Source organism: Arvicanthis niloticus, chromosome 3, assembly GCF_011762505.2.
Source record: "Arvicanthis niloticus isolate mArvNil1 chromosome 3, mArvNil1.pat.X, whole genome shotgun sequence".
Taxonomy (NCBI): Eukaryota; Metazoa; Chordata; class Mammalia; order Rodentia; family Muridae; genus Arvicanthis; species Arvicanthis niloticus.
The window spans coordinates 34495749-34506881 of NC_047660.1; the positions used below are offsets into that span (position 1 = coordinate 34495749).

The following is an 11133-nucleotide window of genomic DNA, read 5'->3' on the forward strand; positions in this document are numbered from 1 at the left end:
GATTTAGATGGAACTCTTCAAAAGCAAATGGCAAGAACTGTATAGGCTGGGCAGGACTTCTCTTAAAGTTCCATTTCTTTTTCCACAATATGGTGATGTTAGTGCTAGAAGGAAGGGGATGATGCTTTGCATCTGTGAGTTTTGTTTCAGTACGTTTTCTCAAACTTGAAGTTATGGTAGTGTGCGTACATTGAAATGTTTAAAGGTGCCTTGTAGACAGTGCTGAAGCTCTGTTGTCAGGGATGGAAATAAACATCTATAGTCTTCTGAAAAGAAACGGTTGAGCTTTGGAGCCTCCTAGCCCACGAGCACACGCACAGTCTGTTTGCTAGTTCTGCTGCTCACGGCTGTCTAGGGCCGCCATGTCTGTGATACTGATATGTCGCTTAGAAGGCACTATGCATTTCTAAGCCTGCCTGTCAGGTATTAGCTAGGATGAGAAAAGGCAGGAGGAGCAGAAAAGTATCCCAAGAGTCTAATTGTGAGAAATGGACACAGAGATTTGGTTGCTTAAAAGAGTTCACTGGAGGATATGAAATAAATAGCCAAAGAAGAGCAAGATACAGATCATCAGAACACAGAATGCCAATCATGGTGGTGCACGCCTGTTATCCCAGCATGCGGGAGTCAGAACAGGGAGGATAAATCAGTCAATAAATAAAGGGGCACTATCACAGGAGACTTTCTTAACCAGGACTATGATGATTTGAGTTCTGTATCTAGGCCTGCCTGAAATCAGTTTCTCCTTCCTCATCTCCAAGTGTAAACCGGGATGAACATATAGATTTGGTGATATGAGATGATATATATATATATATATATATATATATATATATATATATATAAACTATGTCACAGAGTTTTTGTAAGACTCACATACATGAGGTCTGTGAGATGGCATAGAAGGTAAAGCACCTGCTTCTCAATTCAGTGCCTTACATGTGAGCCCCAGAACCCACATAAGAGTGGAAGGAGAGACTCAAATCCCAAAAGTTGTCCTCTGACCTCCACACATATTCCATGGTACATGTATACCCACAGCGTATGCACACACAAGTACATACATATATACAAACACAATACTAAATTAAAAAAATTGAAAGGAATCAAATACAAATACATGTCAGGAAAATGTTTGCAAATTATATAAGGGCCATGTGATTCTTTGAAATTATAATAATAATGCAAGCTATAAATAGTATCATGCAATGACTGCTGACACCAGTTGCCTATATTAAAATTGCTTAGGTCATAATCCTTCAAAAAAAAAAAAAAAAAGACTGCCTCATTTTGGACACCAGGTACTAGAATAGGTAGACCCCTGTCACCTTCTGAACAGCTGAACACAAATTTAGTGATTCCTAAAATTTCCTCAGTTTCTTTACTTTGCCAGAGTGATGGGATTCAAGCTAGCGTGATTCAGGTAAGCATAACACAGCTTAATCATAGCAAGGGGTTGTAAATGAGAAGCCAACACAGGGAGGAACTTGGAGTACTTGCTGTCTTCAGGTACCCTTCACTCTCAGCACATGCACGTGGGATGACACAGAGTGTAGTTAGTCCTCTGCATTCAGGGATTTCCCATCTGTGACCTCAGCCACTGTACATGAAAACATGTAGAAAATGCATCTATACTATGTTAAGATTTTTTTTATTTTCTAACTAATAAATTATATATAACATATGGGAGGATGTGTATAGGTTATAGGAAACACTAAACCATTTTACATAAAAGACGAGCATTTTCAGGTTTTGGTATCCAAAGCAAACCAAATTTTCCATTGATATGTTTGGAAAAGTATATTGCCAAACAAGAAAATTCACCTGAAGTTAAGTGTACTCCATGCAAACCCAGACTTCATTATTTACATATAAGTGATCAAATCATTGACCACAAATCTGGATTTTAAACGGTGCTTTCCATTCCTATTGAATGGGCTAATATCACTGACCCCAAACCTCATGCTTCCAGTCACATCTGCTGATCTGACTAACCCTATCCTACATCATTCACATCTGCAGACTGTCCAGGGCACTACCATGAATCACCTAATTAACATAACTTATCAGCTGTTTTGCCAAACACGTAAGTCTATGAGTCTTAGCATGAATAAAAAAACCACACATGCTTAAAGGCCACCTTCCAGGAAATGGGACAAAAGCCAAGTGTCAAGGGGAAATGAGGCACAAGACAATTTTGTTCGGTGTAAGAACGTTGAGGCTTTGGGCACTGGTGGGGAACAATTTCAATAAAGAATGAAAGAAATTGCTAAGACCTGAGCATTAGGAAAGCAGATCTGGAAAGGGACCTAACCCATGGCCTATCCGAAAGGGAAGCAGCAGGATGGGGACCCTTCCACTGCCACTGTCTTTCAGGGAAAGGGGCTGGGTCATTACAAGATTCTGACCTGTCAGATGCTCAGTTCTGACCTGCCCAGCACTGAGACTGGCAAGGCTATGCTGCTTTTGAAATTTTACTTATGAGACAGTAAAATGGGAAAGTAACTATGTATATGAGCTTTTCAAAAAGCATACTAGCTTAGGAGTTAGCTTCTCGATCCAGAGATTTCAATATTTGAATAAGGATCGCATTTTGTTCAGATGTTTCTGCTTTTACACAAATGATTCTGATGGCTTAGTTAGTACCTCTAAAGATGTTAGCCATATAAAATGACCTTTTACACATCTGTCATATATGTGTGTATATGTATATATGTACATATGTGTGTATGTCTGTATGTTGCGTGTGTGTGTGTGTGTGTGTGTGTGTATGTGTGTGTGTGTGTAAAGCAAAGAACAAAATGAAACCAAGGAGACTATTCACCATATCGCTAAATCAACAGTAAGGAAGCCCTGGAGACATGGACTGCTGGTGGCCAGCACTAACTTCAGTTATTGCATAGATTAAAAACATATATTTGTCACACACTTTACTATTGCGCATACCCAGTGGTGCCTTAAAAATGATATTTATGGGTTATTCACTCCTTTTCCCCTAATAAAATTGCTGTCAGGATGAAAGAACATAGCTACTTAGTAGGTCAAAGTAATAGTTAAGAGCAAATGTAAGGAACTGTAAGAAGACACCAAATTTCCAGTAGAGTGAAAGTCACTGAAGTCACATTAGGTCTAAGTGTTGTGCATTCCTCCTCCTGTCAAAGCTATCACAGTCTTGCCATTGGACATGAAAGGTGGAAGCTCAGTTTCCTTAGGCGTCAGAGAGTTGGCATGCCCAAGAAGCCAGGGCCCATTAGAACCACAGGGTGATGGAGGAGTATGCTGGCTTAGAGAAAACACTCCTCTGAACCATTACTGGCATTTACTGCAGTGGGAGGGTTTCTACGGGAGCCACCAGCCAGGGTGGTGTTGTCCTTGCTTTCTACATGGAAGATACATAGCAACTGTTAGCTGAAATGCTTCATTTAGATGCCAAAATGTGTGTGTGCCTGTGCCTGTGCCTGTGCCTGTGCCTGTGCCTGTGTGTGTTATCAGCATCTTTCCTAGATTCCTGTGCTGTTGTGTTTCTGGAGGAGCAATGAGAATGACAGTGCAGGGCACATGAGGTTTCTAAATGTCATTATCATCTAAATCTGTATTCTGCCAAAGACCATATGGAACCCAACTCTGAGTATAGTTTACAGTCTTGATTTTTATATTTATGTCCAGTGGGCTCTGTATTTAAGAGCAATTCAGCTTTCCAACAGTCCAACTTTCAGTTCACAGAGGGAAGTAAAGCTACAGTGGGCTCTCTGTGAGGTTCTTTTTATAGTAAGAATCATATGGGGAGTTAAACTGAAATTAGTGAGTATTCCTATTTTATAGAAAAATACTATGTATTTTTATTCTGAATAGTTCCACAGATACACAAATACAGGATATGTGTATTGGATTCCCTTATGAGTTTGATACTAAGAATAAAAGCTGTCTCATTGCCTATCTATGTTGCAATTTCCAGTGGCCCTGAGTGTTGGCAAGGGTCCTGGACATATTACACACAGACATCAATGGTAATATCTTAAAGGGGAAAAAAAAGAAAAGCCCAAGATTTGATTCATAATATTGTACAAAATTACTCCCTTTAGAAAATCAAGCAGTCATCCTATTTTGCCTTAGTACCTTCGGTTTCCATTTTAAAATGTGAGTTGGCAAAGATTTCTGTGGAGGATAAATAGAGATGCTTCTCTTTTTATTGCGTCTCCAGCCTTACCTTTCAACCGAGTCCTTGTGTCCAAGTATGCCATATTGTATTTCTAATTTGAGATGTGAAGGATGAAGCCGCCCATATCAAATTATAATTTACTTCTGCAAACCCATGCATTCTAATTTACAGAATTGCCAGCCCTATGTTGTTTGAAAGACAACTATGGAAAAATTTAACCCTGATAGAAACTAGGAACCTGGTGGGTTTGTTGCTGTGCAGAGAGGGGAGCATGGCTCCCAGGAGAGAATAGTTATCAAAAAAGTGCTAATGGGGCCGCACGCTCTCCCCTTTTATTGTGCTTTGTACACTTGGCTATTTTTCCAGGGCTCTGTGGAGTGGCATCTTTCTTTTTCACACCATCTTATCAGTTGCTTCCATGAAAGTGTTTCCTTCTGAAACTGCAGAGGAGTCAAATATCATGCCATTCCTTTAGCATCTTATCCCAAATGGCAAACCCATGACTATTTTGAGTATCTCAAAAAGGATCTAAATGTTTTTCCTTGCACTGGTTATTGCCTGAATCCTCCAAAAAAGTTCAAACACCAAAGCACTAAAAGAAGCTCCCCAGGCTGTGCTGGGTACTTCAACTGCCCTCTCGTAGGCAAAGATGTCCAAGGAGCTGCTGTCCTCCTTCATTTCAACAATCAGTCCACTGGTGACGTCCACAAGAATTGTTTGAGAAGAGTCAATTGTCAAAATCGGGATGAGTGTAGGTTCAAGAGGAACGTAAGTAGGAAGAACAGAGGCAAGAACTTCTCTCCTTCAATGCACTGAGGGTATAGCTGGGGCAGAAGTGGAAACAAATAAAATTTCTTTTTTTCTTGAGATTGAAGTTATCCAACAAATGTGTATGCTGAGACTTGTCTCAGTTAGGATTTCTATTGCTGTAATGAAACACCATGACCAAAAAAGAGTCTGGGGAGGAAAGGGTTTGTTTGACCTACACTTCCATGTTGTAGTCCATCTTTTTGTTTTGTTTTGTTTTGTTTTTTCGAGACGGGGTTTCTCTGTGTAGCCCTGGCTGTTCTGGAACTCACTCTGTAAACCAGACTGGCCTCGAACTCAGAAATCCGCCTGCCTCTGCCTCCCAAGTGCTGGGATTAAAGGCGTGCGCCACCGCCGCCCGGCTTGTAGTCCATCACTGAAGGATGCCAAGACAAGAACTCAGACAGGGCAGGAACCTATAGGCAGGAGCTGACACAGAAGCCATGGAGGGGCACTGCTTTGGGGCTTGCTTCTCATGGCTTGCTCAGCCTGCTTTTTTATAGATCATAGGACCACCAGCCCAAGGATGGCACCACCCCCAATGGGTTGGGCTAGGCTGGACCCTCCCACATCCATCACTGATTAAGAAAATGCCCTACAGCTGGATCTTAATGGAGGCATTTTCTCAATTGAGATTCTCTTCTTTCAAATGACTCTTGCTTGTGTCAAGTTGATATAAAATTAGCCAGTATAGGCATGAAAACAGGGCAGACATGAGACCTTAGAGGTTGTTCTCAGGATGGCAGAATGTTGATCCATCCTAACAGGGAGAAAGGTATAAACAGATGCTAGATGCTAAGAGGAGGTGTATGAATGGGCCAAATAACTGGGTTTACATGCTGGAGGTTTGGAAAGAACAGAAAGAGTAGGAAAATGGAAAGATAAATGGATTAGGATATTGCAGTGAATTGAGGTCAAGCTTAGAATTCAGTCATCAACATAACTGAGACCAGGATGGAAAGGGATGGTATGACCCTGACCATAACTGTGCTGAAGTAGTTTCTATCTGTCTTTCTGCTTTACAAAGTTGTTGTAAGGATTCAGGGTAACATTATTATGAAACTCAGCTTTGAATTACTTTGCACTTGTCTTTGGCAAAAATGTATTCACCTTTGGCTAAGACAGTTCCAGTGTCTCCTAGGACAGAATCTATCTGGCTTCTGCCACTGACTTACTCAGTGACTGATGTAAGCACATGACCAAACCTCTTTTTGCTTCTTCTCCTTCGTCTGTAACATGATGGTACTATTTGAGATGCAACAAATTATTTGTAAATTAATGGGCTGCTTAATAAATACAGGATGATCATAAGGTGGCATGTTAGCCCTCTCTGCTAAGCACTGACAAGTCAGGCCAGAGCCTCCAAGTAAATCCTGAGTCCTGGTAACTGATGAACAGCCTCTGTAGCTTTTGAAAGAGGGAAGAAAGGTAAGTGTGCTCGCTAATTTTATGTCAACTTGACACCCAGATTAGAGACATCTGAAAGGAGGGAGCCCCGAATGAGAATATACCTCCATAAGATCCTCCTATACGGCATTTTCTTAATTAGTGGTTGATGGGTAAGAGCCTACCCATTGTGCGTGCTACTTTTCTGAACTAGTAATTCTTGGTTCTATAAGAAAGCAAACCAATACCTGTATCCCTCCATAGCCTCCGCATCGACTCCTACCTCCAGTTCCCTGCCCAGTTTGTGTTCCTCACCTGGCACTTCTTTCAGTGATGAACAGTGTAAGCAAAGTAAGCCATTTTCTTCCCCAAGTGACTTTGGTCATGGTGTTTCATCACAGCAATAGTAACCCTAACTAGGACAGTAATCACCCAGCTCTCGTCCCTTTATCCCCATAGCTACTCTTTGAGATTCATTATTAGAATCTGGGACTCAGAGGGATTGAATTATCCCTTAAAGTTCATATTTCATAATATGTCTACCTAAAATCCCATTTTATTTTTTCTTTTTCACTTTTCCACATATAGAATTCGCATTGTATACCTATATTGTGGGACTTTGTATATTATTTTCTTGTATTCCAGATCCATATTCTTGCCAATGTATTCTCAGTAAGCCAAGATTTCAAATACAGTTGCCCAGTAGCAAAATGTTTGTTAATAGTCTCATGATAGAGTAATATACAGGACATCAAATGACCAGGAATGGTAGAAAGATTTGGGAATGGGCCGTATGCGGACTGAAATCAGCACTTAACTACAAAGGCACTTTCCACACACCTGTTGGGGGAGGGTGGTGGGTACAAGAAACAAATCAGTTATGTGGCCCTGGGAACTGCAAAACCGGTCTGGTGTGTGTTCTTTGCTTCAGGCACAGAGTGTGCACCGTAAGCTTCGGCACATAAACTCCTCTAAGGAAAAAAATCTCTGCTCTGTTAGATTTTGATTTTTGAGTAACAATTGCCCACCTGATAGAGAAAGTGATAAGAAAAGTGTATTTATTTTCTTCCAACAGCTAAAAGCTGATCATACTTCTAAAATTTGTAGAGATTGTCCAAGAAACTGTGTAAAATACTCATCCATCACCGGAAGCCCCTGGTCAGGAAATGACAGTGCAGTAAATATCTTCAGCAGCCACCTTTTAATGTACAAGCTGTTTTCGGTTGGAATTTTCAGCGCTCACATAAAACACACTGTCATGAGTGACTGCTTGTGCTCCAAAGTCATTACTATTGGGATAATGGAACATCTCTCAGCGAATAACCAAAAAACTTTAAATGTCATGTCAAGTTTGTTGGAGCCATTTTCAAACCCTGTTCAAGGTTACATGAATATTGAGGCAATCGGCTTTTTAAAAGTTGGAGCTCTATGAGAGACTCAATCATGAGGTTACACAATGGGAGAGTCAGTTAATTAGAAGAAATTTTACATCTCTGAGAGAATCACCCAGCACCACTTAATCACTGCCCATTATGGAGCCAAGATCACAACCTCGTGCCAGTATGTATGTGTATATGTGTGCATGTGTATGTAGATGCGGACATACTACTCAGTGCCATTGTGACATAATCATGTAATTATGGTTTGCGAGAAAATGCTATTTGCCTGACAATGTCATTATTTGTTAAGGGATTTGTTTCTTAATTTTATACTTCTTAAGAGAGTCTTCCTTTTTCTTCGAAAAGAAAATCTTAGTCTAATTCCTCTGTTGGGTCATAATCTATACAGACTCTTTATTTATTCAGTGTGTTTATTGAACTCTTAGCTTAGCCAGAACGGTTATAGGGACTGAAACTACATGGTATTTAAAATAAAACTGTTGCTTTGTGGGATATACATCCTAGTGAAAAGACACCCAGTGGACAAGTAAACAGGCATATGGTGCATGTGCTTGCCATGATGCTCTGAGCCAGCAATGAGGGGAAGAAACCGAGTGATGGGGCCATGAGGTCTATCCTAATGGTTAGAGACGGCCTCTCCATTTCATTGTTGTTTGACCCAATTCCTGAATGAAGCATGGAATAAAACTGATGATGGACTTGGTAACAGGTGTTTCCGCATAAAAGAAGGAAATCAGCCATTTTCTACTATAATCTAATCGATTCTTAACTGGTCCATGTTTACTTTATATCTACCTTTCTACCAGCTATTTCTAGTCTGTTGAAGAAGACTTATTCACTAACAATAGTTAAAACTGTGTTTTATCACATGCCTGGACCTTGGTTTCCACACTGACAAGTTTCATGTTTCTTTTTTCCTTACTGTAGAAAATCAGAAAATGCAGTTGACAGAAGGGTCACGTCCACACAACAGTATCAATTGCAACTCCACCAGGACTCCAGTCGCCAAGGAGCTTAATTATAATCTAGACACTCATATGTCTACAGGGAGGATCAAGGCAGTTGAGAAGGAAGCCTGTAATGCAGAAAGCAACAGAAAAAAGGAAATGGAACTTCTTGGCTCTAGTTCTAAAAGCGAATCAGTTCCTGAAGTTGAAGCCCTGCTGGCAAGATTACGAGCTTTATAAATGAAACTTGTTTAAAAAAAAAAAATGATTAAGCCAAGCACCAAGCCATGCTTTCAGCTGTAACACTTGAAAAGTTGCTTTTATGTAAGTGACTTTATATAGTTCTAAATTATGATATATATTAGAAAAAGTAAAGCTAAATACATGATTGCAATACTTTTCCTATATGCTTGAAGTTTTGCGTTATTCAAGATTGTAATGGGCTTTAATGCTTTTATTTTTGTCTTCTGGTATTCATTCATTCTGTATTTGCCAATTAAATTATACATGTTGCTTTAGAGAGCAAGGAAGCAGCCATGTATTCAACTGTGTCCTTATGAAAATGGAATATTTCTAAGTAATTTTTACCACTTCAACATTAATGAAAGAGCAACAGGCTGAAGACTTGGTGTCTGTCCATATGTGTTTTTTATTTGTTATCTGAAAAGACCCAAATGTTTCCAATACAGCATCAGAAACATAAGTGTGTGTATGTGAGCCATATTGACCAGTGTTGACTCACATTAACTCAATACTGAAAGACACTTCCAAAAAAAAAAAAAAGATGCAGTAAGAATATTTGCACTTTCTTTGCACAATGTGTATGCATTTTGTGAAGTAGGAATGAATGTAGCATCACCTTGGTCTTAGGCAAGGGGACACTTTTACCCTCAGTATTATGGCTCTGAACTAAAATTTCATTCAGAAATTTCCCAAGGAATACATGTTTTATTTCTGACAAACTTAAGATTTCAATTTGTTTTAAGCTGACAATCGGTAACTGTGACAACAATCTGATGTTTTGAGGACAGTTTCCGTATGCAAATGTTTCAATTGTACCTCACTTGGCACCATTCCTTTGTTATTTCCTTATCAAAAATAAATAAATAAACTTGCTGCTTGCACTAAAAGAAGTATGTCTTCCCTTGCTCGTCTTCTTTGGATGCGATGGAGGCGGACTGTGGTCTAAGCACCCCTCTTGCCTTAGCACTTGTAATGAGTGAATGCCCTGGAACTTTCCGTTAAAACCAGTTATATGGAGCTAGTCTGGCAAGGTCTGCAGCATTTTATGTCCTTATCTAAGTTGCCACATCCTTTCAGCTCCAAGTAAATAAAATTAATGAGTACTATGAACCAAAGGCTAGCATAGACATCAGAGAAGCATTTGCCCATAGTGTTGTGGGGATAACGCTGGCCTTGTAGTAGTACCGTGTACGTTCTAGCCTCCACTTGTGATTCCTGTTTTCTGTAAAACAAATCTTAACAATGGGGGAAATGGAGTTTTCACATTTAAGCAGATAAGCCTTGGCAGCAAAGCACAATTGTTACGATTAGGGAAAGAAATGAAGGAATTCTATCTCTGATGTGATGTTGCTAAGACTTTTCAGAAAGGGAAACTAAGCCAGATAACTGGAACACAGGACTGCAGGTAAACACTGGGCACCTGAGGAGCCACAACGGAGAAGCTGGCAAGTAAAGGGAAGTGAGGATGACAAAATCTCCCAAGGGCAGAGGAAGGTAGGGGGCAGGGAGTGAACAGAGCAGAAAAGGAGCTGGCTGGCCCCACAGCATGTCAGCAAGAGCCTCAGACAGCCTTGAAATGAGAAGTTCAGGCTCCCCGGACAGGCAGAGCAGTACAGTGGCTGAGCCTGCTGGTAGAACTCCAGCACTGTCTCCCTGAATGACAAGAGGAGTTTCTAAACAGGCCTTGGGTACACATGCTCAAGTGATAGGATAAAGAACACGTGAGGGACTGAATGCCCACTCAGAGATCATCTCCTAGTGGAGAGCTTTGCTTTCTATGACACTTCACTGAGGGCTGTGAGAACGATTAGGGTTTTTAAATCCATAATACTCCTTTAAGGTAACTGCATGAAAACTCTGGCAGTGGCCTTTAACAGATTCTGTGGCTCTGTTTCTAAGCATAGACTATTCGTTTGAATTAACAATAATGATAGTTCATATTTGATGCCAATGTAAGGAGGATTCTCCAGATTTCTGGTAAAATATTCCTAGGTAGGTTTATGAGAGTCATTCTGGAAAACCGTCAGCCTTGATATCAACTAAATAAAAATTGTTCTTCCTAGTGTGATGGACAGCATCTGATCTTCTCATGGCACAAACAGTAAAACACATTTCATAATCTGTTCTCAAACATTACCTTTTCTGTGCTTAGGCCCTTGATCTTGGACTACAACTGACAATTTCCCATGCC

General features: G+C 40.2%; 1 protein-coding gene across 1 annotated transcript in view; it reads left to right on the forward strand.

Moving 5' to 3' along the window:
• The window catches only part of Diaph3 (diaphanous related formin 3), a 475947-nt gene extending 466115 nt beyond the window's left edge, over nucleotides 1–9832 (forward strand). Inside the window, exon 28 of the mRNA XM_076930674.1 lies at nucleotides 8680–9832. Coding sequence (XP_076786789.1) covers nucleotides 8680–8939 — 260 coding nt within the window. The 3' untranslated portion in view covers nucleotides 8940–9832. The remainder of the gene's footprint in view (nucleotides 1–8679) is intronic.
• The last annotated feature ends 1301 nt before the right edge of the window (nucleotides 9833–11133 follow it).